A 27,986-nucleotide genomic window follows, 5' to 3' on the forward strand; every position below is an offset into this window, starting at 1 on the left:
TCCAGTAATGTTAGCTACATGTCAAATCTATTTTTTTTTTTTCGATTTCCACTTGCACTTTCTTCACTTTTCTTCAAGCTTGTTTTAAAGTCAAGAAACCAAACGATAATTCCACTACTGGAACGAAACATGAACCCTTAAAAAATTTTTCTGCATCTCTACAGAACAATAGTTTAAACTTATCTGCATTCGATTGTCAAAACAAAACAACTACGATGTAATGTTTCACCCCAACCCCGTCCGCTACTGTGAGCAACGCACCTTACACCTTAAGCAATCAAATACACTTCGGATATTCTTGTTCACCTTATTCTTTCTTGATATCGTTACCGAAAGCATTTTCCTCCACAGAAATACATCAGGGAGACATTGTACACAAAAGTGGACCCAGTAAAAGGTCTCTTTGTTAGATTTCTCTAACGGGAAGTTTTGATACGTACAAGAAGACATTTCTGAGGGTATTTTGAATTAATCCAAGGACACTTCAAGTTTTCCGCAAAGACAGCCAAAATGTTTACCAGAATGTCTTCAAAAGGTAGCAACAAAGCATGACCGATAAATAGAATGTTACTAGATGGAGTAAACCACGAAAATTTGTATCAGTCTACTTGGATGTAAACTCGATTAATTAAGACAATTAAGAATAAAATAATGCTATTCAGAACAAAGGGCTCGAGAAAATAGAGGGCCGACCCCATCAAATTTAGATCATTTAAGGCCACGATTCTGGAGTGTATAAGGTAGCTTCTTCCTTTTAGGGATGTGCACAAGCTGTTCATATCAATCAAAGAAACCGATTCATTAAAAATTTCTGTGTGCCTTGAAGAATAAATAAACCACAGCACCAAACGGAAAATTGATTACTCGCAATAATGCTCTACCCTGATTTTGCAAGATCTTTGTTGGAAAACAAACGAACAAAATAACACAAATAGTATTTCTACAATAAAACAATAATTCAAAACAGATAATGTATTTTGTATTTATTCACAAGTTTAAGTGGCGGTAGTCAAGCTGGGCTATGGAAACCGCCTCCCGAATAAACCGTTGGTCCCGTCTCCTGCTTCTATTAATTAGTTAATTTGGTTAGGCAGGAGACGTTAAAGAACCTACTCACGAGATTACTATGATATGGTTTGGCCTGTTTACTGGGAATTGGGGACTGGGGGGGGGGGGGGGGGCCTGGCCTTGTAATTATTGACACGGGATCCACTGTAATTGGCTAAGGTTGTATGGTCTCCCTGCCTAAGATAATTAAGCGAAGCTAAATAAATAAATAAATAAACAAACACATTGATGTCAAGCGCGCTTTGCTGAGTAGTCAGCAGGATATCTCAACGCTTTGACCAAGAGAAAATTTCTTCTCGATATTCCAATACAATCCGCGAAGCAGATAAGTGATGAGAATATAGAAAAACATCAATTAGGAGATTAATTGATTGAACACTAAATTCCCTGAACCAGCATCATATAAACTGTATGGCTGAGCAAGACCTCATTCATTGCCAGTGAGAAATGCGATCTCCATCGGGTTGGTTGTGCATTTGTATCTAAAACTACCATTAAGTCAACACCTTCGTGTTTTATCGACTCAACTCGCGTCCTCTTGATATTAATCCAACAAATTGTAATGAAAAGATATTTCATATCTTCGTAATATAAAGTAATACATGTCACAAAGAACTAGCACGTGAAGCTTTGCTGTAGTACTTACTAACTAAAATAAGCGAATGTTCGTGCGATCAAAAATTCGAACCTTATGTGCAAAAATCGGACTGAAATACGTCCTACTTAAAATTGCTCTTCGATATTTACCGGGAAGTAAATCCTTCCCTATGTATTAACTTTTACTTTTCTACCACGCTCTTTAGAAGAACTTTGGATTCTTTGAACACATTTTCTTCTCGCCCTCTACAATATAAAAATTGTTAATATTTTTTACTCCTCACCAACATTGATAATTGAAAGGTATTATTTCCTAGACTAAAAAACTGCTTTTATCCCGACATTCCTGCGTATTATCTATTAAGTAGTTCTAGTGTGATCTTGCTGTTATACTTAGAAAAAATACTTGGAGAGATAAATATAAAATTGTCAACGATGACATACTGATAAAAGGGAAGCTTCGAGGCTTGATATTCTAGTGCAGTATCAGTAATAAATACGTATGATGCACCATCCTCGCAGTAGAGAGCGCTATTTATGCAATAGCGAAAATCAGACCTGAAAAAAATCAGGCCTGTACGGGATTCGAACCACAGACCTCTGCGATACTAGCGCTCTAGCATACATGAACTTCATATATTCTTTGTATCTGATTTATCATCACGGGTTTATTACGAATTAACTTAACGGCCTGCTCCCAGTTGGCTTGTTAGCTCAATTGGTAGAGCGCTGCACTAGTATCGCAGAGGTCAGTGGTTCGAATCCCGTACAAGCCTGATTTTTTTCAGGTCTGATTTTCGCTATTGCATAAATAGCGCTATCTACTGCGAGGATCGCACATCACACGTATCTAATACCGCAGTTCAAAATATATGAACTTCATATATTCATTGCATCTCATTTATCACTTTCACGGGTTTATTACGAATCAACTTAACGGCCTGCTCCCAGTTGGCTTGTTAGCTCAATTGGTAGAGCGCTGCACTAGTATCGCGGAGGTCAGTGGTTCGAGTCCCGTACAGGCCTGATTTTTTTTCAGGTCTGATTTTCGCTATTGCATAAATAGCGCTATCTACTGCGAGGATCGCACATCACACGTACAAAAAGGCCACCGTTGCAGGTCTACCGTATCCTTAATCCATGCTCCCAGAGCTCGTTATTTGGCGACCATACAGCTGACAAGGAGACAAAACGACCCTGGGTTCGACTGATTGGGGCAGCTCAAATCCTTTACGTCCGAAATGTGGACTTGCAAGTTACTCCAACTGTTGTTTGTTTGTACAACAGCTTGAAAATTTTTATCGTAGTAAAACTGTATATTATGGATACGCTCTTTTCCTTTTGGCGCTTTTTGATTTTGCTTTGGCGAAGCTCGTTCGAGAATTCGAGGAACTTTAAATGACAAATCCGAGCTCAGGTGGGAAATGTCTTGGTTGGGAAGTGTAAGTTGCGGCTCAAAGCTCGAAGCTTCGATGAAAATAGTACAAACACCTCCAGGAATTTTGCTTGCCGTCGCTTTAAATGAATGATCGTCGAGGAAAGTAATTTTAACTTGTCAAAGACGTCCAAATCCAAAACCAATGTGTGGTAAAGATTCAGTTGCCGCAATTCCTCCGGTCTTTTCTTTTTTTGATGGAAAGTCTGTTGACAAAAGTACTAAATGGATCAAAGTCAGCGATACGAACGTCGCCTGACTTCCAAACGAATTACCGAAAACACGAAACCACGCTAACCTGGAGGTGGCGTTAGACCGGCGACGGCTAAACCGCTCTAGAAAAACTGGAAATAGTTCCTACACTACCTTTTTAGCAGATCTAGTAAGTGCGTCTGCATGGAAATTTTGGAGAGACGCGGTCAGCAAAATTTAAGCTTTCACTAACCGTAAGTTTAAATTGTGATTTAACGATTTATATCGTCGCCGGACAGATGTATTTACCCGTCAGCAAAGCGTTTTACTGTCATCATTTCAAAAATGGCACTATAAAGAACGACAAAGAAAATCCTTAAAACGTCTTTATTTACTGATAAATTTAGTTTTGCGAATGTTAAAATGCAAAGGCCTACTAGTTCAATTTCGCTGCAGAAATTAGCCGAGTCGACAGTTATAAATTTGACAAGTATTGATCCCGGCTTCATGTTCCTTATATAACAGAAAGCGTCTTCGGATCCTCAAAAAAACAACCAGCCGGGCGACATTCCTCAATTGTCTAAGTTAGCCGCCATCTTTCTCCTTGTAAACATCTGGTGCTCGTCTGCAATGGACCTAATTCGCTGACAGTTTTCACGTGAGATTGCTTTGCAAGTTGTGAGAACACCGCTTTTATTTCATTTAAGAGAATGCATTTGAGAAAACTCCCCCCCCCCTCTCCCCTTGGTGAAACTGTATTACTGAAACAACTTTCCATCTAATAGTAGTTCCGCCACAACCATTCAAAATTTCCTAGAGATGATCATAGAGGTAGACATGCATTACATTTCTCTTAAATTGCACGTGCAAACGCGAGCTGAATTCTCAAACCGCGTGGTATTTACGATGCTCGACTAGATGTTTAAATTTTCCCATAACTAATAGCGAGGTTTACTTGACTCATTTGCTATTGGCCTTTCAGAAAGCTTCCATAGTCTCTAAACAAATTCAATAACTTCCCGTAATTTGATATGAATATAAATAAGCCTGTTTACCTCAACCATCATTTAACAGTTTCTATTAACAAATGCATTAGGGTAAAACAAAGCATACCTAATTAGGAGAAGGGCCGCCCTAAAGTTATCACGAAAAGTAACAATTTACAAAAATATACCACCGAAACTTTCAGGTACCAATAACAGGCTAGGGTAACAACTCGCCCTATCCGTGAACGTTAAAATAACTTGCCTATACCCCTGAAATAAAATTATACCAAAAAAAAAGATATACGAAATTAAAAAAAATAGCAATGTATGAAACGGTCTAAAATAACAAAAACCATTGCTTTCCTTTATAACTCACCATACCTAGTAATGGATGGTAAAGTTTCTGGTAAGTTTTTAAGCGTCTTTTTTTGTTCCCTTATTATCTATCAAGTAGTTCGAGAAGGGTCCTTCGTTGACACTAAAGAAAAAAAACTTAATTAATACTTTGCAATAGCGTGCGTAAAAACACCGTGAACATCAGAGTTAGAAACAAAATAATAAACCATCACAAACATTGGAAAAGTCACATGAGGTTTCGAGGTCTGATTTTCCAGTGCAGCAATAGTAAAAAAAGAACTCTTTACCCATCAAATACTTTCGGATTGCTCTTTCTCCTTGCATTCAACGCACTAAGACTTGGATAAAGTATTCTCTTAGGCCGCATGGGCGGCAATAGATCACAAGTATCACACTCAGTCTCATCTGAAGAGTCACTTTCTGAAAATGAACACATTTGTGAACGAATTTAGCCATAAGTAACGATGGAAAAGGATCTTCACGCCTGGAGTGGATGTTAACGTATCACTAAAACAACTCTTCATTTCATGACAGTTCCTCCACAAACCTAACATTTTCCCTAAAAATCATCGAGCTGCACAGCTCTAGTTGGTGGAACCATATGAATGAAACAACTTTCCATTTCATAGTAGTTCCTCTGCCCAAAAGTTCCTAGAAATGATTCTAGAGGTAGAAATGTATTAACTTCCCTAGAATTGCGCAGAGGTCGCAGGGAAAACGCGAGCTGAATTCTCAAACCGTATTCCAAATGATGTATGGCATTTATCATGCTCGACTGGATGTTTAAATTTTCCCAAAACTGAGACCCATGAGCGTAGTTTACTTGACTCACTTGTTGTTGGCCTTTCAGAAGGCTTCAATGCTCTATAAATGAAATCATCAACTTCTCATATTTTGACATGAATATAAAAATAGCTTGTTTACCTTAACAATCCATCAAACCTTTCTTCACAGTTAATATTGACAAATGCTATGATGGTAAAACAAGACGTACCTAATTGGGAGAAGGGCCCCCTATGGTTATTACGAAAAGGAAGAATCTACAAAAATAAACCACTGAAAACTTGCAGGTGCCCTTGAGAGGCTAGGGTACAACCCTACCTATCTATTAATGTCAAAAGTTTTGCCTACACCATGAAATAAAATCACATTACAAAAAGAGGGATCTACGAAACTAAAAACCATAACAATGTATGAAACGGTCTAAAAAACCAAAAATCAATGTTTTCCTTTTCAACTCACCATATCTAGTAATGAATGGTAAAGTTTCTGGTAAGTTTTTAAGCTCAATCAAGTAGTTCGAGAAAGGTCCTTCGTTTACGCTAAAGAAAAAAAAACTTAATTAATACTTTGCAATAGCGTGCGTAAAAACACTGTGAACATCAGAGTTAGAAACAAAATGATGAACCATCACAAAAATTGAGAAAGTCACATGAAGTTTCAAGGTCTGATTTTGCAGAGCAGCAATAGTCAAAAAACAACTCTCTACCTATCAAATACTTTCGGATTGCTCTTTCTCCTTGCATCCAACGCACTAAGACGTGGATAACGTCTTCTCTTTAGCCATATGGGCGGCCGCGGATCACAAGTATCAAGCTCAGCCTCATCTGAATTATCACTTTCTGAAAATAAACACATTTGTGTACGAATTTAGCCATGAATAACTACGAAGAACGGTCTGCACGGCTCTACTAGGTGGTACCGTGTAACTAAAACAACTCTCCATTTCACAATAGTTCCGCCACAAACCTAAACATTTTCCTAAAAATTATCGTAGAACTGAAATGAAAGTAAATTAAAAAAAAAAGTATATACAAAACTAAAAACATAGCAATGTATATATCTGTCCAAAGTAACAAAAATCAATGCTTTTTTCAAACTCACCATGTAAAATGTATGGCACAGTTACTGCTGAGTTTTTAAACTTTCCTTCCACAGCGTCAGAGGAAGAAAGGTATGCATCAAGAGATCTTTTAAGGAAGAAACCAAGGAAGAAACTAGGGACGGTGACAACAATGAAGAGCCTCCAACCTAGAAAGCACATGATGTTGACGTTATTTACCTCAAAGAGGCAGGTAATGATCAAGTCGGCTGGAAATCACATTCCATCATGCAAAACAATTATTTACCTCTTTGGATTGGGTAAGGCTCTCAAGCTAGAACCAATAACTAACATTTTGGCATTTCAATTCTAATTTTCTAATTTTCTAATTTTTACCCTAATATATCGCTGTTTGAAAATCTGGAGTTAAATTTACTCACCTTCCAAACAGTACTGAAGAGAAACCGTTGTGAGTCTCTTTGAAAATAAGTTCAATTCTTATGTGTTTATGGACCCCTTTTTACACTGTTGCACTTAGGCCTAACGATCTTCAACAATTATAAGGGTTACGCATACAGTTTGTCACAAAACACTAACCTTCGGGCATAAATCCTCCTAATAAACTTAGCAACATGATAGTACACATCACGACTCTATCCCAGTTTTGTGTACAGTAAGGTATCACTCTTCTATATAAGACTCTCCGTGTGTGACCTGCATTTTAAATTAAATGTTGAAGTAATTATACTAGAACGAAAAGCAACTGATCGATTTTAAACGAGGAGGTTAATTACACCGATTGACCCGCACAAAACAAGCACATGCAAAAGGATATGAACAAAGGCGATAAGAACAAGAATAAGGTGACATGGGCACACAAACGTAAGTATGAGTGCGAATCAAGACTGTCTACGAGCTTGACATTGGAATCCACTTTGGATTAAATAAAAATCGCGATCAAAGGAAATTTGTGGTACGGCTGAGGTAGAAAAGTTACCAAGTGGTAAACCATCAATATTCCACGAGTTACTTGCAGGTTATCAGTATACAAACCAATACAAATCTTCAATTGAGAGAATTGGTATTTTTAAGATAATACAAGTAATATGTGGGATATGTACTATTTATATACATATTACTCGAATGAAGCCTTACACTGCTGTAAAAAGTAAAATGTCTCACAAATCCCTCCCGGGAATTGAGTGTAGGTTTGTACTTTCCTTTTCATTTATCGACTAGAAGAACGTAATTGAATAAAATCTCGCATTCTGATTGGTAAACGAAGCAAGGTATCGCAACATTGATAAAGGCGTTCACCCTTGGCGTTCAAGCTTCAGACATGTACATAAATGTTCGTGCTATATCGTAAGATAGGTTGTGGGTTATTAATCATGGTAAATAACACTTAAAAGAGAAACGTACTCTTTCGTATCCCGATGTGGTCACTTGGAATGTGGATTGCAACGTTTCGACTGCATAATGCTCCTACTAGTCGTAGTCTCTGACGCGAGAACAGCTCCTATGCCTTGTGGTTATAGACGGCAGCGAAGTTGTTCGAAAAGACCTCTCACGCAGGGTAGGACTGTGATGGATCTGAACTCGGTGGGGGGTTCATTGTTAACCTCTGCACAAAGGAGGAGGGGTAACCATTAAAAACAACGAAAGATGACGAATGTTTCTTCTCACAGTTACAGGCTACGCTATGCTCACACCTAGTACACCCAAAGGACGCCATCGACTCAGCTAAACAGGATGGCGTGGTCCACATGATTCACTTTGAGAACGGAAAGGTTTTACATCGGCAAAACTGGCAGATCTATGCAGGAAAGAATCAAGGAACACAACAGGGATATCCGAGTCCGTAAGACGCAGATCTCCGCCGTCTCAGAGCACGCCGATAACACCGGACCCCGCCCGCTCTGGAACGAAGTTAAGTGTATTGATCGAGATCATCATTTCTCTACACGCAGGGTGAAAGAGGTAATTCACATGAGACTTTAACCTAATAACATCAACCAGGACAGAGGAATTGAAATCCCAGAAGCTTGGATGCCGACGATCAAAAAACACAACAACAGGAGAGCCGTGAGGCAGCGGACCACAGAGGGAACCTGATCCAAAAGATGTACTAATCACAGCTGTGGAATTCCATTCAATCCCAGCGGAGCACAACAGCATAAAGGTCACGAGTACTTAGTCGACCTCATCGCCCCTGAAGAAGACTAGCAGTGTGCAGTCTTAATCCACATCCCAAGTGACTACATCGTGAGACAATGATTACGTTTCTCTTTTTATGTTCGATGTGAACTGTTGAAGGTAAAACTCTCCCTACCCACTAATGGTAAAAAATAATTTACACCCCTGAAATAAAAAGAAACAAAAAGAAATGATATACGAAACTTAAAAAACGGCAATGCATGAAACAGTCTAAAGTAACAAAGGTCAATGCTTTCCTTTTTAACTCACCATGTATAATGGATAGGAAAGTTCCTGCTAGGTAAAAGATACAAGCGGAAGCGTAGTGAAGTGTCCCCAATAAAGCAGCAATGCCGCGCAGATAACCTAGAATTGACGATAACGCAGATAACGCAGATGTTGACGTTATTTCCCTCAAAGACACAGGTACTGATCAAGTCGGCTGGTAATCGCATTCCATCATGCAAATCAAATGGTTTACCTTCTTGAATTAGGTTAAGTGCCGAGGAAAATAATGGTCCGTCACTAATCTTGATAGTTTATATACAAATAACAAATACATATAAGGTGAAACAAGGTGTACCTAATCGGAGAAGGGGCGCCCTAAAGTTATAATAACAAGTCATAATTTACAAAAGTGAACACTGAAAACTTCTAAAAGCCAATGAGAGGCTAGGGTACAACCCTCCCTATCCACTAATGTTAAGAAAAAAAAAATTGGCCTACACAGCTGAAATAAAAATAAACAAAAAGAAAAGATTTGAGCGAAACTAAAAACAAAACCAATGCATGAAACAGTCTAAAGTAACAAAGGTCAATGCTCTCCTTTTCAACTCACCATGTATAATGGATAGGAAAGTTCCTGCTAGGTAAAAGATACAAGCGGAAGCGTAGTGAAGTGTCCCCAATAAAGCAGCAATGCCGCGCAGATAACCTAGAATTAACGATAACGCAGATAACGCAAATGTTGACGTTATTTCCCTCAAAGACACAGGTACTGATCAAGTCGGCTGGAAATCGCATTCCATCATGCAAATCAAATGGTTTACCTTCTTGAATTAGGTTAAGTGCCAAGGAAAATAATGGTCCGTCACTAATCTTGATAGTTTATATACAAATAACAAATACATATAAGGTGAAACAAGGTGTAGCTAATCGGAGAAGGGGCGCCCTAAAGTTATAATAACAAGTCATAATTTACAAAAGTGAACACTGAAAACTTCTAAAAGCCAATGAGAGGCTAGGGTACAACCCTCCCTATCCACTAATGTTAAGAAAAAAAAAATGGCCTACACAGCTGAAATAAAAATAAACAAAAAGAAAAGATTTGAGCGAAACTAAAAACAAAACCAATGCATGAAACAGTCTAAGGTAACAAAAGTCAATGCTTTCCTATTTAACTCATCATGTGCAATGAATGGCACGATTCCTGCTTGGTTTTCAAGCGTTACTTTAACATCGTAAAAGATATAAGCGGAATCGTTTCGAAGTATCACCAATAAAGCAACAATGAAGAGCCAACAACCTAGAAAGCACATAATATTGACGTTATTTCCCTCAAAGAATTAGGTACTGATGAAGTCGGCTGGAAATCACATTCCACCATGCAAATAAATTGGTTTACCTTCTTGAATTGGGTGAAGGCTTTTTCTACTCTGATATATCGCTCTTTAAAAAGAAGGAGTTATGTTCACTTATCTTTCAAACAGGCTGAAGAGGAACCGGTGTAAGTCTCCTTGAAAATAAATTCTATTCTTGTGAATCTATTGACCCCTTTTCACACTGTTACACAGAGGCCAAGCGATCTATAAGAGTTAAGCGTACAATTTGCCACAAAACACTAACTTTCGAGCATGAATCCTGTTAATATCCTGAGAAAAATGGAAATACACATCAAGAGTGTGTCACCTGTAATTTAAAAAAGAGCAGAAAAAAAAAATAAATACAACAATAATAGAATAAAAAATGCCTTATCAGATGGCTTAATACAGAATCACAATACGGGCGGACATTTTACTCTTTTCCCATATTTGAAAGAATACGAAATAAGCAATATAAAAAACCACGAAACTCACAAAAGATACCAGCAGCTAGTTACATGTTAAATGTAGTATATTTTAAACCATAGAGTGTGCAATAGCTATTTTATACCAGAAACAGCAGTGGCCAACACATTCAATGCCACAGACGGATGAGCATCAATTCTATTAGAAGTTGGATGTCCTCTGGCAATTCGTCCATAACAACAAAACTACAGCTCAAGGGTTCAAGCTCATACTATCTTGACAAAGTCTTTGAGAACGTTTTCAAATTTTTAACTAATTCCAATTTATTTCCCAGAAATGAAAACATGCTTCTCACATAGGGCTATTTTATAATGAAACACTAAACAGAAACTGGAAATGAGGACGAACATAAAATTTCGACAAAAAGAAGATCGCAGTGCTCGATTGGAAGTGCGGGTGTAACTCTGTCGAATGTACAACGGCTTTCCCAGACATAGATTAATCTCTTTCTGACACAGAAACTTCGAAGAGTTTAATCCTCTGGAAACGGGAAAAAGTACCCGATAAAATCGTTTTTTGCCTGACAAAAGAACGGTTCTTTCCGTCGTCTTTCAGTTTCCATTCAATGTAAAACTGCGTCCCTTTCTCAACTGGATGGCCTTGGGACTTAAGTAAGTAAGCAAGCAAAATCTTTGTTAAGGGGGGCAACACATAATAGTTAAAAACTAATAAATTAATGGCCCTAAAAGAAATTTACATGCGATATACAAAAATGCGATGATAAATATAGATATACGAATCAAATTCCGAAAATATGAAAAATATCATATAGTCACATTCGATTACCATAAGTAATGAATCATTTGTAAATTTTGACATTTCGAACTTTAATACGATTTCATTTCTTCTGCTTTTTTTCAAGTCTGGGATTTTTGGAGTGTCCCTAAATGATCTTGTGGTAACTTAGTTTACGAGTAGCTGTGAACGGGTAACACTAAAAGTTCTGTCCCCTCCATCTTTCGTTTCTTTAGTGGGCGCATGAGGTTTATGCTCGAATATCTAGAATTTTTCCATGAATTCAGTGTTTTTTTCTCCAAGCTTTAGCGTAAAACAGAGTCATATTCTCTGACATACAGCAAGTTTAAGCTCTTATGTCTATGCATGTCCCAACACGAAACACATCTTCCCGAACACGCATCACAAGCATAAAATTGTTCAACTTCCCTCAAGAAGTATATACTCACTGAAAAGAACAAACATGTAAAGGGCATAAAACCAAAACGTCTTCTTTTCCTTGCCCTTTGCTTGGTCAAATTGGGCCGTTTCCTCAGAAGATGGTTCAACTGGAGGAGCTAAGGATGAGGCTTCCTTTTCTGTTGGCTCTTCACCTATTGTAAAAGTTCCTGCGTTGAAAAAAAATTACCATATCCCATACGTAAAACACAACAATGCCCGAGATCTTTTTGCTTCTCGAACAGTGAAGTACAAACATGCGAGACATCGGTTCTCTCTTAACCATTTTTATCGCAGTTTTTAAGAGTTTTGGTTAAAAAGGAAAGGTTCAAGTGAGCGAGACCAAAACCTTGAAAAATTGCAAGGCGTCTTACATTTTCACTGAAGTATTATAATACTTTGCGAACGAAAAATACCATGATACCATGCTGCCGCTAAATCAGTTTTGAAGCTAGGTTCTTTTTTTGTATCAGAATTTTCACTGTGAAAGTTTAGTGCAATCGTCTGGGCAATCGTAGTCCTGAGAAGGACTGTTGTCGGTGGAGGTGACTGACGTGTCCACAGCCTCTGCGAATGTCATCATCAGTGTAAAGTGATGAATAAAGGCTGATAGTTTCGAAAGAAACTGTTTGGGGCTGCGTCGGTGGGAGTAACGAAATAATTTGGATATATCAACAAAGTTGAAATGGTAAATTGGCCACCGTAATGATTACAAAAGCTGACGTTTCGAGCGTTAGCCCTTCGTCGGAGCGAAAGACGAAGGGCTAACGCTCGAAACGTCAGCTTTTGTAATCATTACGGTGGCCAATTTACCATTTCAACTTTGTTGATATATCCAAATTATAGTGTAAAGTGAAAATTTGTTGTCAGTGGAATGTTCTTAGTCCAGTTCGTATTAAATGATGGGTCAGTTGTTTTTTCTTTTGTTGGCTGTAAGACTCAAGTGGCGTAAGTCGGTCGTGATTAGTCTGTTTCGATCTGTCGGTAAAGTTAGGTCGTTCTGCACGATTCGATTGCAATGTTAATGTCGTGAATGAGTCTAGTATGGTGCCAGTAGTAGTTGGCACTTGCTGAGGGCAGTTTGTTCTAAGTTAGTAAACCAGCTTTCCACAGTCAGTCGTACGAAGTAGTTAATGCTGTGGGTCAGACAATGCGCAAAGTCCCACTCAAAAGTATGGTTCGCAAGTCCAGGATGTTTAGCTGTGCGACTAAACATTCACATGTTACCCCCGGGTTCAAACCAATTACTGTAAAGAATTTTCACACTTGACATTATATTCTCAAGTAATGCCTAAGCTTACAAACCAGAGCGCATTTTTCGTTTCAGCGGACGGATGATCATGTCTCCTTGAATACAGTCTATCAACTTTATGACAAGGGACTGTCAAGTAAGACAGTCTGACAAAAGCTTATCCAAAAATTGAGCTTTCGATTCAATTTAGAATAATATCGACCAGGACTCGAAGAAAATTCATCCCAAATGGGTCTGCTCGGCAAGTAAACGAATGCTTTTTTCGAGTCCGGGAAAACTCAGATCGACAAAAAATTATTTCGACCTCAAATTGGCCGCTCCAACAAATTACATTCAGTGCGACTCAAGATTATCCTCTAACTTGAATTTGGAATCCACCTTGGATGACAAGAAAATTGCGTTGTACAGCTGAAGTGGAAAATTTAGCAAGTGGCAAACCATCGAATATCCCACGAGTTACTTGCAGATTATCAGTCTAAAAACCAATATGCGAATCTCCAACTGACAGACTATATTATCAAGATAATACAGGTAACATGAGGGATATACACAAGCTGTGCAGCGCTCTTGATTTGTATACCGAGGATTATCGACATGGTGCCCAAATAAAGCCGTATGACGTACTTCGAAAGGTAGCAGTAAATAATAGCGGGGCTCCCACACGCGCGAAGCGCGCGTGGAGCAGAGCTCCATTCCTGTGGAATATGGTCAACCTATTTTTGTTTGGTTGTCACGTGACTGATCGAGCGTACGTATCTGCGTACGTACGTACGTACGTGCCCTATGTCATGTATGCTATCACGAAAATACTATACGATCGAATTTGAAAATTTGGCGTCCGCGCGGCCGACCTTCAAAATTTTCAGGTCGGATTTTTCGTTCATTTGCGATCGAGTTAGACCTTGTGAAACTAAGAACGTAAAGTAACAATGGTATAGAATACTCTGCTTGGAAAAGAATGGATATCAAGGTCTTGAAGGTGACAGAAAAAGCTCTCGAGTCAACGACATTACGATTCTCTAAGACGATGCGAATTATAGACGTAAAGTGAAAACCGAACTTTCGGCCGACTTCAAGTAGGGCCTAGCGACAATTTGACGATTCGATGGCCCGGTAAATATTATGGTCGAGTAACAATGTGTTAAAAAAAGTATTGTTTAATAGAAGATTTTGCGTCAAATCAAAGTTTTTTCAGAGTTTTCAACATAACGCTGCGCAATTTCTGGCCTTGAAGGCCAGTAAACAACGATCTAAGCATGATGCGTGGGCTTTGTACACATAAGAAATTCCTACGTTTTTCGCTTAAGACAGCAAATAAAAAACTGTTTTGAACAAATCTGTCGTCCCGAAATATTTCTTGGCCATTTTAGTCTTGCTTCCTATTGATACATTCCATGGAACTTGAGATCTCTTCACTCACGGGCAATTTCGCATATTCCATTTTGAAATATGATTCACATGCCCATTTGCGCACATGCGAAAATATTCAGCGATTTTTATCTTTCATCTTGATTTTTTTAGTTAAAACGTAATATGCACCTATCGCTTTTTTCGTCGGAAATAAGTTCTTTAATTAGTCTTCTTTCACTGGAGGTTGTTTTTTGGAAAAGATGATTTTTAAAAATTTACTGCGTATTGTGTTTGCTTTCTCCAAAATTTTGACTTTTCACAGGCACGTGTTACACGCAAGTGTCAATGGGTTTAATCTATACTTAATTTTTGGCTAAAAATTTTTAACATATGTAAAGAAATTTTATTGCAAAATTTTCACTTATTGGCAACTCCGCTTTTAGGCTTGGCTACATCTATATAATAGTAAATAAAACGATAGAAGAATAACAAAATGCCTCGTCAGATCGTTTATCATAATATAACGGACATTTAACTCATTTCCCGCATGTTGAAAATAGTGCGAGTGCACGGCCGTTGTTGTTGTGCCCTAGGCTGTCAGGGCGTCATGGCTTCTGCCAGATGTCGGTTTCTCAGTATTCCTAAAGATCCTTTTGTTTTTCATTTCAGTTCATGGATGATCATGTCTCCTTGAAAACAGTCTATCGACTTTGTGACACAGGACTGTCAGGTAAGACAGTCTGACAATTAACACATGGTAAACACAACAGCGTACACTATTGAGTTATGGATGCGTGCGGGAGGTTGCTAAGCACGCAAAAAGTGTAAGAGTTGCGCGAGGCGATAGCCGAGAGCGACTCTAGCTTCTTGAGTGCATAGCAAACCTCCCAAGTGCATCCTTAACTCAATAGTGTTCGCTGTGGTGTTTACCATTTGTTTTATAACATAACATAGATACATTGTGGCAAAAGAGTTTTCTTTTCTTTAACAAACCTTACGTGATCAGAAAAATTAAGCGCGCGAGGAAAATTAGTCTTTGCATTTGCTCACGTCAGCAGCGTACACCCATGGGCAAATGGTGGATGCTGAATTGACCAATCAGAGCGCGCGCTTTACTTTGGTTATTGTATAAAAGCTTATCCAAAAATGAGCTTTCGTTTTACAATTTAGAATAATATCGACCAGTAGTCTGAGGAAATTCATCCCAAATGGATCTGCTCGGCAAGGAAATGAATGCTTTATCGAGTCCGAGAAAACTCAGGTCAACAGAAAAATTATTTCGACCTCAAACGACATCTCAGTGTGAAAGACTGCCCTTAAGTGAAAAAGAGTAAGAGGGTGCCATTCAAATCAAGCAAACAAGTAACCGGCGGCTACAGCTGGTCGAAGTGTGTTCCCTGAAATTATTGTAGAGGTTACTAATCCTGATACACACATTTTCTTTCACACCTATGTTGAAATTGCAGATGAGTAAGTGTTATTTCATCGGTCGCTACCATCCACGAGGTGTCTTTTAGACAGTAACACAGAAATGAAAAAGTCAATGATGTCGCTCTTAAAATTTTGAATTCTGTTCTGCCCTCCTTTTCTCATTACAACATGACCGCCACGAAAAAGCTGGTAAGGAAAAGTATCGTCCCAATCCTCTCTCTGCCACATCAGTTTGTTTTGGTTTTGTCTGGACCAATCATATCGCAGGAAACGGTATGCACAAAACTGTCTATGGCCCGAACTGTAAGTATGCAAGTAAGTAATGTGTACTTATTGACTGAGTGGGAGGGTCGGATGGGAAAACATTTGGCTCGAGGTCATGATGTACGAACTGAGCGCAGCGAGGTTCGTGCACCTTGACCAAATAAGGCGCGATAGACGGGTACATGCAGCCACACGAGCGGCAAAAAAACAATTACAATGAAAACTTTTCCTTCAATTATTTTCAAGTCAGAACAAGAAATTCCTAATTCTATTAATGGTCAGTGGCTCTTAAAACTAGTGACCCCAAAGAAAATTACACATATACAAAAAAGGAATAATAAATATAGATATAAGAATCAAATAAAATTATGATAGAAATCTCAAAAATGTAAAAATATCAAAAAGTCCCTTTCGGTTTCGATAAATAATGAGTAATTTGTAAACTTTGAAACTTCAAACTTTAGATGATTTCATTTCTTCTGATTTTTCATAGTTTGGGTTTTTGTAGTGTCTTAGCTTACGAGTCTTTAAATCGATGAAATTCCACAGCTTTGAGCGGACAACACTAAAAGTTCTGCCACTTTCCCGTTTCCGTTTGTATAGCGAGCACACAAGGTTTATGCTTAGATGCCTTGATTTTGTCTTTGAATTCAGTGCTACATTTCTGTTAGGTTCTTAACCTTTTTCCCAAGCATCAGGGTAAAATAGAGTCGTAGTCTGTGGCATACAGCAAGTTTAAGCTCTTACATTAATGCATATTCCCTGTAACAGCTGCCACGGTTTTGCCTGCTGTTAAGAAGACGTTAACAAACTTGTGCGCGCGCGACTCGCGTGCGCGTGCTTTGAGGTTACGAAGTAATCTCGTAAGCAAATCACGCGGACTCTTTTTTAATGTTGACGTGTGCGATTTTTAGAGAAGAGTAGTTGAATTTTTTTTTGTTTATCGTTTGGTTGTTGTCGTTTGCCGTAAGACTACAGTTTTCTGTGTTAGAGTGTCTGTTTGGATTTCCCGTTTCGCTTCCGAATACCTAACTTATATTGAAGTTCGTTTTGGTTCGATTCTGACAAGCGGGACTGTTATGTAAGTGCTAATGTTCCTTTCCTTGAGCTTATATATAGTTTTTTTTTGTGAGTTTGTTTGAGTTTTTAGCTTGCTTTGCATCTTGCCTTTATATCGGAATGTTTGGAATGTTGGTTTGTCTATTCGCATTTAGCTTAGCTTCTTCCTTATAAATTCATATTTCAGTTTACGATAAGTACTTGGATACCACGACTACGTTAAATAAACGATTCAAGGCTTGTCCGTAAAATATATCCTCGCTTCATAGTGTGTCTTCATTTGCGAAACTCATAGTTGTCGTCGAAATTTTGCTTCGCTTGTGTCGGCCGCTACATTCCCGAACACAAAACCCACTTCCCGAACATGCATCACAAACATAAAATCGTTTAACTCCTCTCAAACGATACAAAAAAAGAAGTATATTCACTCAGACGATCTAGCATGCGAAAGAAAGAGGAACAAAAACTCGTCTTTTCCTCGTTCTCCGATTGGTCAGATCGGGTTGTTTCCTCAAAAGACGGTTCATCTGAAGGAGTTAAGGACGGGGCTCTCTTTTCTGTTGGCTCTAAATATTTTGTTAAAGTCCCTGTGTCGAAAAAAGTACCGTATCCTACATGTAGTACATAATAATGCCTGAGTTCTTTTGCTGTTAGGAGGAAATAAAGTAAAACAAAAAAGTAAAACAATAAAGTAACAATAAAGTAAAACAATAAAGTAAAACAATAAAGTAAAACATGCGAGAGAACGGTTCTCTCCTTACCAACTGTTATCGCAGTTTTTAGGAGTTTTTGTTTAAAAATGAACTGGTTCAAGAGAACAAGACCAAAAGCTTGAAAAATTGCAAGGCGTGTCACAATTTCACTGAAGTTTTAGTATATCTATAATACTGACTTTGCCGATGCGAACTAAAAATAACAGATCAAGGCTGTGCTCTGAGAAAAAATTGAAGGGAGCCCAGTGCTTTGAAACCGTAAAATCCAGGGTGCCCAGCATATGCTTTTTTTTTTTTCCGAAAAAACTAAGATTCCTGAGTGTCCAAGAGCAAAAGTAAGGCGCCAGGGGCCACCAGGCGCTGCCACACCACAGCCCTGATGATACCATGCTGCAGGTAAATCAATTTAAAAGCTTGATTCCATTTTTTGTATCGGAATTTTCACTCTTGACACTTTCTCAAATGATACCGAAGCTATCGTTTTTACCAAAAACGGTATTGAACGAGTTTATGCACTTTTAAAGAAAACAAGAGTGAGTAGTTTAAGATATAAATTCATTCCACATTTAAACCATGCTGGTGACATAACTGCAGAATTACTTTAAGAAGAGAAATGGATATAACCTGTATGAAATAACGCAATTGAGAGACAACTGTTTTTCCTATGTTTCTTCCTTTCTACAGAAGGTTTTATGAATGACACCAAAAGCTTGTAGGAATCACCAATTCCTCTGGAAGCGGATATCCTAATGCAGGAAAAGTACCGATGATGAAAATAAAGCCTTTGCGTAAAATTTTAAATTAAAATTATCTTCGGTTAAAAGTAGTTGACATCGCTCACCTTTCGAATCAGACCGTTCACATTCACCATCGACAGATCCACATGAAGAGTTATCCGTGTCAGCAAAGTAATCGCTCGAGCTGCCGTCCTTGTGGATTGGTATGCCCCTAAAATCTTCTTGATCCTCAGACTTGGCTTTAAAAATAAAGTAATGCATTTAAGCGAGACCTAAGTTCTTGTCTTAGAACAAATATGTGAACATTCATGTTCATGCATCCAAATAAGTTGTATCAGAGGAAAAATACCAGGTTTTCTACCGCGTAATTGTTAAACAGATGGCGCAGTCGTGTCAATAGAACCGACTACTGGCAGATTTTGACCTCTCAATTATTTTCCATTCGGGACAACTATTACAAACAAAACAATGGCGTAACATGATGGGTACCAAAATAGGACCCAGCTACGTCAATCTTTTCGCAGGCCATAATTATTTTACATTTAAGGTACTCTTCAGTTGGTCGACTTTCTTTCAAGGCTAATAATCATAGTAAGAGACTAGCACGTATTTGATGAAATAAATGCATTAGCCTACGATAGAAAGTTAATCGCAGAGAGAGAGAGGGCAGAAATCTTTTTCCGTTAATAAATGATATAGCACCTCCCACATAAATTTGACTGGGATCGACAGCTACCTAAGTAGCTGTTACCCGTTAACTGTAAACGTCACGCTCAATCCCTCTGTTGCTGAACAGACGCACGGCAACACGGAAAATTGTGGTCGATTTTCTAAACAAAAGTTACCCTATCTATTAGCAGACAGGTTACCTTCTGAAGGCAAACTACGTCCAGAGAGTTCCAATCCAACTGAGATACTAAAATCGACCTCGGTTTTTCTTTTTTTGGTTCTTCGGAAAGCAGTTACTACAATTGGCAAATTAAAGCGGTAGTAACCAAGTGAGGGGTTGGTTAAAATTTAGCCGACAAATGGCAAGGTAGATGCAGCAAGACCGAGTTTCTGGGTTTTCCTGAAGCGAACAAACAATCGTGTTTATTAAGTCGTCTAAAATGTATCTTCAAAAAGGGACATGATGACCGAGTTGACTCTATTTCTTTTCATTTTAGACAAGGTGCCATAGACATCAGTGATTTCAGCGACAGAGTAGCGCATGAGTTTCAAGTGAAACCAGAAAAGACACTTGAGCACAACCTGAAGCTCAAAACTTAAAACAATCGAGTTTATTAAGTCGTCTAAAATGTATCTTCAAAAAGGGACATGATGACCGAGTTGACTATATTTCTTTTCGTTTTAAACAAGGTGCCAAAGACATCAGTGATTTTAGCGACAGAGTAGCGCATCAGTTTCAAGTGAAACCAGAAAAGACACTTGAGCATAACCTGAAGCTCAAAATTTAAAACTGATTAAGTGTTACTTAGTTAATTACCATGTTTCCTTTGTGCTTCCTCAGCAGCAGCCTTCGCAAGTTCTGACCAATCGATTGTCTTGCGATATTCTTTTGAAGCAGAAATCTCTTCTGAATATCTTCCAGTTCAAAAAGGATAAAATCAGTAGAAAACTACATGCATCTACACACTACGATAAATTTAAAAAAATGTATACCTGATCTTTGAAAAGAGTTGTTATTTGTTATTACTTTGTGCATCAAATGTATTTTTGAGGCTATACCCCTTTGTTTGCTGGTCCTTACCCCCATACCCTTCTCTCACCTCAATGTCAACTAATAACATTACCACTTTAGGTTGTTTGGATGCATGCAATAACTTCATGGTACACTCCTTAACAATTAATGAAATCATTACAAGATTTCTAACTCTCATTTCTCCAGATGATGTACCTTTTTGCCACGTCTTCCAGGTAACAAGCAGTCTCGTTGTGGCCATGATCCCTTGCGACCACCTCGGGCAATGGTCCACTGTCTTTGTAAGCACTGAAGACCAGTCTTCCAGCCGAGGTGGAAAAGATCATCTCAATAAACTGCTGAGCGCCCTTTCTTGCAGCAGTATAAACCAGGAGGCATAAAAACTGGACTTGTTGTGCATTTCCTGTACATAAAAGTGAAAACAAGTCAAATGGAACAGAAAGAAAAAATCTAAACATATCAATCTTGTGATTGCAAATAACGTTGTGTGTAAAGAATGCACCACAACAATTCCTAATCAAAATAATTGTTGAAATATTTCCCATCAACCCCTCTTTTTCAAACTTGGTCTACCTGAAACATTTAAGAGCGTCTCCACGAGAAAACGTGGCAGAACCGGGCAGGGGCGATAAACCTCAAATCACTGATTTGGCTCAAACTTGGCACAAATGCTAAGTATCAGAGTTTAACAAATGTGTAGAAATATTAGGTAAAAAGATTTAATTCCCTGGGAGATATAGGGTCTCCCTGGAAACCCCCCCCCCCCACTTCCTGCATTTTTTGCATAGTTAGCCGCTAAGTATCACGCCGTAAAACACCAATAATTTTGATCGATCTTTTCGAGAGCTCTGTCTGCCTTTAATATTTCAACAAGGCAACGAAGCAAATCGAATCTGGTACATTGTTGACATAATGGCTACTTATAATTATAAATGACATCAAGCCAAAAGTTGCAACTGAGGCACCACAGAGACATGTATGTAGTATCAAGTTTCTTCCTAGATTTCTTTTGTCAGAAAGTTCGACTTCATGCGCCCTTGATGTTTAACATTAACTGCTGCGTTTCCTCGAGAATAATCCAAATGTGGCTGCGAAAGAAGTTCTCAAAAGGTCTTAACTTGCGCTATTCAAAGATTCCCTCCTCGTTCATGTTTCAACGATACTCTGGGAAATTTCTTCTAAATTTCAATTTGTTTTAAGAATAAAACAAAGATGTGGAGTACGGAATTTTGATGATATAGACTAAAAAGCGGGAGGTAGATGTAAATTTCACGTCGGCACCGGTTTTGAATTAATTGCCCCCAAATTTTATCCCTCAGCTGATTTTGGAAGTCCAGTAATGGCTTTCACTGCCCATATTTCAGGAATAATGATCAGAAGTGGTTGGTCATCAGAGATATTGGGCCTTAGAATACCCTTATTTTTTAACTTTGTCAAAACCAGAAAAAGTCTTCTTTACTTCAGCGAGAGGTAAGGGAAGAAATGAAATGAAATGAAAAAGTTAAAACAATTCCGTTTTCTTGAAGTCTGATAGATTTTGAATACAACCCAGTTGATTGAATTTGCAGATGGACTTTCGGTTTGTCACAGGAGAAATGCAAAGTTAGCTAATTAATTATGCAAAAAGTGCAGGAAATGGGGGTTTTCCCTGGGAGACCCTATATCTCCCAGGGAATTAAATATTCTGACTTAATATTTTCACATATTTATTAGCTCCTGATACTTAGCATTTGTGCCAAGTTTGAGCCAAATCAGTGATTTGAGGTTTATCAACCCCTGCCTGGTTTCTTCATGGACACACTCAACATCAGAAAGGGATGGGATTTTTTAGCAAGGATTTTCAAGTACAGTAGCTAAAGAAAAGGCAAGGGGAAATCAGTTGTGCAGAGGTCACTCACTTTGAAGTTCAACTCACAGAGGCTGAAAACACCTTTTTTTCAAAATAAGTTCTTTCCTCAAAGAGGCATTAAGTTTCACTCTTCATACCTCTGTAAGATCTTCAAACACAAATAAACAATTTTCCATGAAAATATACTCGGATAATTGTCTCAGCATGCATCAGCGACAACCAAATATCTCGTATCTAAGATATACAGTCATCTTGAGAAAGGTATTAAGCTTAACTAAACTTCTTGCAAATTACAGTATTTCAAGGTATTCACTTTATAGGTGTTAAGTGTAAATAAAACCTTCGGATCTGAAAGTAATCTCAGTTTCCATTTGAGTCTCCCATAAGAGGTGAAGCTGGCTAATTCATGATGTCTACTTGTCAAGAAGTTCCAGAGTAACACGCACCTCTATGCATTGGGTAGTCTTTCATTTAGCAAATGTTGAAGCATGGTTGGTGTTTGGGTTCTGTCATTTTTGCCTTGTGACTAGACAGTAAACGTTTACTGAGGACACCTTGTAATAATTTAGATTAAAACTTACCAAAAGCTCCACATCTTTGTGGGTCTCCATCACCACCATCAAAACTGTTGGCTGTGTGGCTTATCATTTCCTCAGAAAAGCTTTCAAATTGGCTGACTTCATAAACCATGGACTCTACTTCATTTTCATCAGGAAAGTAAAATATTTGAGTTGACCCTAGAAAGGTATTGTTATGATCTTTAATAATCACTTTGGCAAAACCAGATGATGGTGCACCTAAAAGAAAAACATTGAAAGTTGGAGATTATAGAAGAGCCATAGGTGTTACAAGAAATTGCAGTTAACAAAATCTGCATGCTGAAAATCAAAACACATCATTCCATAGTTCAACATCTGTATAGCTGCAGCCTTTTATTTACAAGACGGTACAATATAAAAAAAAAAATTAACAATATTGATGTGGTTGATTAAGTTGAAGGACATAATTATTATACTCACAGTAATCCATCATAACTAACAGGGCTGTAATTTAAGCTTATATAATTAGAATTAACGAACCTGGAATACTGAATCCAAATAGACATTCAGGTGAGATGAATAGTGTAACATTGCCAAAAATGACCTCTGACATGGTAAATACTGCATGGACAGAGGTAACATGTGCATCTAGACATGGAGTAAATGAGACACGGAAAGGATCTCCACCCTAAAGAAAGGGAAGGAAGTGTCAATACTGAGTTGAAGCCAATATTTTATTCTATCACATACATTATTAAACCCGAATCATGATTTCCTTGACATCATGCAGCTGATCTTCTGATATTATATGATGGTACAATTTCATACAATTGGAATTAAATCACTTCCAATCCAAAGTTTGAGGATATTGTAGAAGTTGTGCAATGTGGTCATATATGAACAGTGTGATCATTACTTCATGCACACCATATTTCCTGCAATAGTTAAGACACCAGCACTGGTTATCTGAAATTTCAGTAAAAAGAAGGGGCATTTTGATTAGAAAGAGAGTACTTTTTCAAAGGGGGTGCTTATCATACTGTGACTGATTGACTGCTATAATTAAACCTTTAAAGTTCTAAATAAATAGGTGGCAATCAAAACAGGTTTTCCTTGAGTGTATGGCATGGGAGGAGGGGGGAGATATAAATTGAAGAAGGATGCCTGTATAATTTTGTGGACAAGGGGGAAGGGTGCTTATTTGGGGGGTGGGACAGGGTGTGTATTATATAGCCAGGGGTCATCATTCAATGAAATTCAATACTGTATGATTATGTTGTATATCAAACAACAACAAACATATGAAACATATGTGTGAACTGCGGTTATGAGACGTATATGAGAACGATTCTTCGCAGTAAAGCACTATTTGAGCAATAGTGAAAATCAGACCTGAAAAAAATTTCAGGCCTGTACGGGACTCGAACCACTGACCTCTGCGATACTAGTGCAGCGCTCTATTGGTAGAGCGCTGCACTAGTATCTCAATTGGTAGAGCGCTGCACTAGTATCGCAGAGGTCAGTGGTTCGAGTCCCGTACAGGCCTGAAATTTTTTTTTCAGGTCTGATTTTCACTATTGCTCAAATAGTGCTTTACTGCAAAGAATCGTTCTCATATACATATGTTGTATATGTAAAATTAAACAAGTTAGATTACATTTTTTCTGTAACTATTACTTTTTTTACAACAATTATGGGACAATATTACTTAGTCATTTTAATTTGTTCTAAAACAGAGATTATATGGTGTTATTTTTACAAATATGAATTTATTTTTGTAACTAAATTTTTTTAACCACTCTGACAATTAGCAGAAATGTCACAATCTGATTGGGCAATCTGCAGTTGTTGATGAGTATGGACAATGCTGCTCATGTCAACTTGTCATGCAACTTGTCGTGCAACATGCACAGAAAAAATTGTTTCATTTTTAAATGTTAAAACATCTATGTTTTGGTAAAGAACAAATGGACTATTGTGGACTGACACTTGGCTGTGCCTTGTGAGTCCACAACATTTTGAACACCATAATGATGAATATCCTGCTTGTAGATACGAGTACAGACCACGCTAAACCACCATTGATCTGCTAATATCAGTCTCTTTAAAGTTTATAAATATGAACTTTAAAATTAACTTCCTCAGAGTCTTTTGGATTGACATGTATGTCATACCAATCACTCAATGGACAAATTCTATCAGATGATGAAATCACTTGCAGTAATAAACCATTACAACTAAAGACAAATTTAAATCACCTGCAAAGGACTTATATCAGGTCTCATAACAACCTCGTAACCATGATCTTCTGGATCACTTCCTGATATCCCACTTGTCTCGGACTAAGAAAGATAATCACAGATTAAACTATTAATAAAATAAGGCACTTTCTTTTAGAGTTTTATTTTGACGCTTCAATTAAAATGTAAATCAAGAAATAGGTATTATTGACCAAGCATGAGGTCAAGATGGTTGAGTGTTGGCTACGTTCTTTTTTTCCCATTTTTGTAGTCCCAGAGGAAGTTGATCGGGTCCTTAAAATGCAAGAAAAAAAAAAAAGAACAAAGCTAGTATCCAGCCATCTTGACCAAACAGGCTTGGTCAATAAAGGACTTATAATGTAGCAAAAAGATTTTGTTTAATAAGAATAAAGGGTGACCTGCTTTTAGAGAGTCTGGAAAGAAAACTACTGCGTTTGTAGCATATAAAAAACCCACGAGAGCATTTTAAACTTTCTTTATTTTTGACTGTCTTCTGCAGCTTTTTGCGACTTCCTTGCCAACATTTTCCAAAAGCTACAAACTTTGAAAGTCTGCTCCATGCACCTCTTTTCAAAATCATGCAGGCAATATTAATCCCAAGTAAGCAAGATGGTCTCATCTTGCTCACTCAAGTAGCCAATCAGAACAAATAAGGATTAGGATTCACTTCAGCCTGCCCATGGGCACTGCTAGTTTATCAATAAGCCTAGTTGTTGTATTGCATTGGGATCCTTCTTTAAATTATCCATAGAACAATTATTTCCAGACTGCAGATTGAGTTAATTCAGATACACTCCTGTATACTTAATACAGTTTTCATCCAATGCAACTGCACATGTGATAATGATTTACAAACCCAGTCTGCAATTTTAAATGGAGGGCACTGAAAAAACCTCTCATAAAATATGAACTGTACTTCAGCAAGACCAGGAGAAATACCTATTTGGCAGTTATATCCAGTGGACAAATACTACTTATCAACAGACGTGTACATACTATTCAACCACAGAGATTGTAATTGCTGCTGTTTGGAAATGTTAGGTAGACAAATACAGGGTGTCAAGTGACAAACTACACCTAGAAAGTTGGAAAATAGGAATGATAGTGGCCAAAAAATAGGAAATATTAAAAGGAATTCTCACCCCAAAATAGGAAAAAATATGAGGATTTCTTTGAGTTCTATCCTCTTAACACTCTTAACAGCAACTCTGTTCCACAACCCAACACTTTAAAATTTAACAGGCACCATGGCATACATCCACAAGGCATTGCCATATATACAAAAACAAGTGTTACCACCTAAAATATGTTACCAAGCACAACTCATCGTACAACAACTACCAGATTCCAAATGTCATTAGATAGTCATCACAAGATGCCTTTAATTTAAGTTATTAGTCCTTTAAAACTGTGAGAATGATTAAGCAGCAATAATTTTGTTGACACACCAAATCAATATCAAAGTTCGAAATTCACTGTCACCAAATATATGTCTTCCTTACAATAAAGCCAACCATGACTTTTGAACATCAACAACCAAAAAGTCCAACACTATACTGTTTTTGCCCTTTTAGCAAAAGCTGAGAAAGTCTGGGCACAAGTTTCAGATGAATTGCACTCATAAAGGCTTCAAACTGGTCTTTTTTCACGTGAACTTTCAGTTTTTTGTAGAATTTAGCAATTTTATTGGCAATTTTATTTCAAATATTTCAAAATGTTTCTGCGTACCAAGTAAATCCCTAAAAAAATAAAGGAAAACCTAGGAATTTCATGAAAAAGTAGGAGGAAATAGGAGGCAAGCCAAAAAGTAAGAAAAAATAGGAAAAAAGAGGAACTTGACACCCTGCAAATAGCAATTCAGCAGGGACTGAAGAGATTGAACCAATTCAATTTCCAAAAGAGAAAGTACTGGCGCTAACGAGGGCATGTGGGATTAAAATTATGGACAACACTAAAATGTTAAACTTCACAATAATAACTGAAATATAATGAAAACATGATAATTCACTGAAAGTCCACTTCAAATTACCTGATCACCTGATCCAAAAAGTGAACGGAACACTTTGAGAGGCATTTGGAACTGTCTCTCAACAACTTTGTTATTTCCGCTAAACTTTCTGCTTTCCTCGTACTCTTTCGCTCCATCTGCATCATCACTATAGCGATGAAGAAGAGCTTCTCTGAAGCTGTTGCTGGCCTTTCTCCGATCGATGTTTGTGTCAAACCGGGGGTTTTTCTTTGCTCTGTAATGGATGTAAAGCTCAACAGCATTGTCCCATTTGATAAGGAATCGACCCTCCTTATTAATAAACCATGCATACTCTCCTTCTTCGATCAATTCTCTGATGAAGTGGTACACTGTATTCTTGTTCCCTTGTAAATACAATACACTGATCATTAATGTTTTAGTTTTACATGTTCTTGTCAGAGAAAGGGTGTTAGATCGCGACGTAAACACAAGACTGCAAAGTTGATGGTTTGATAATCCGCTCGCCTGCACCTTCCCGTTAACGGTGGGCTGGATATAAAAGAAGTTAACTATTGCCGTTTTTTAATCAAGGTATAGAGGACCAAACACAAGAGAGTCTTCTTTTCTAGGCGAGACACACGAAAATAGAAAATACCATCAAATTGGTGGGAGTTCGCTGTAAGTTCGCCAAATTGCTTACCTTCCCCGTACTTCGCTACTCGTTTCGACATGTCAGATAACGTCTAAATCTGTACAAGTCCCAAGAATTCTTCCTCTCATCAAGGCTGTTTAAAATTTACCTTGCTTCAAGGTTGAATCAAACGCGTTGAAATACAGTACAACCTCATTTCACCCTCCTTTGCAAGATAACGTCTTCATGTGCTGTAAGACCAAATGGTTTCTAGAATGTGATTGGTTCGACTTTTTGATGCTCCCTTCTGATTGGTAGGGCGTTTTTGTCCAAGTTG

The 27,986-nt window shown here is 37.9% G+C and overlaps 1 protein-coding gene across 9 annotated transcripts; it reads right to left on the reverse strand.

Annotated features, from left to right (window-relative positions):
- Window positions 1-963: 963 nt before the first annotated feature.
- LOC111338602 (uncharacterized) lies at window positions 964-27,890 on the reverse strand. 9 transcript variants are annotated; one of them, XM_088737835.1, is made up of 20 exons: window positions 27,719-27,890; window positions 27,079-27,422; window positions 25,047-25,130; window positions 23,329-23,476; window positions 22,831-23,046; window positions 20,596-20,803; window positions 20,185-20,282; window positions 19,568-19,663; window positions 18,803-18,937; window positions 11,904-12,062; window positions 10,499-10,561; window positions 9,492-9,593; window positions 8,924-9,019; window positions 7,055-7,171; window positions 6,520-6,666; window positions 6,125-6,257; window positions 5,878-5,957; window positions 4,923-5,055; window positions 4,660-4,756; window positions 964-1,911 (listed from the first exon to the last, which is right to left on the reverse strand). In XM_088737835.1, the coding sequence occupies exons 1-19, from the start codon at window positions 27,747-27,749 to the stop codon at window positions 4,693-4,695; spliced, it is 2,454 nt and encodes an 817-aa protein (XP_088593961.1). In that variant the 5' UTR covers window positions 27,750-27,890; the 3' UTR covers window positions 964-1,911; window positions 4,660-4,692. The 9 variants fall into 9 exon arrangements, with proteins under 9 accessions (XP_088593961.1, XP_088593960.1, XP_088593963.1 ...); XM_088737834.1 differs by lacking the exon at window positions 964-1,911 and adding an exon at window positions 1,918-3,306; XM_088737837.1 differs by lacking the exon at window positions 964-1,911 and having other exon boundaries at window positions 3,666-4,756; window positions 11,904-12,047.
- Window positions 27,891-27,986: the final 96 nt, after the last annotated feature.

The sequence above is a fragment of the Stylophora pistillata genome, chromosome 11 (genome assembly GCF_964205215.1).
Source record: "Stylophora pistillata chromosome 11, jaStyPist1.2, whole genome shotgun sequence".
Classification (NCBI taxonomy): Eukaryota; Metazoa; Cnidaria; class Anthozoa; order Scleractinia; family Pocilloporidae; genus Stylophora; species Stylophora pistillata.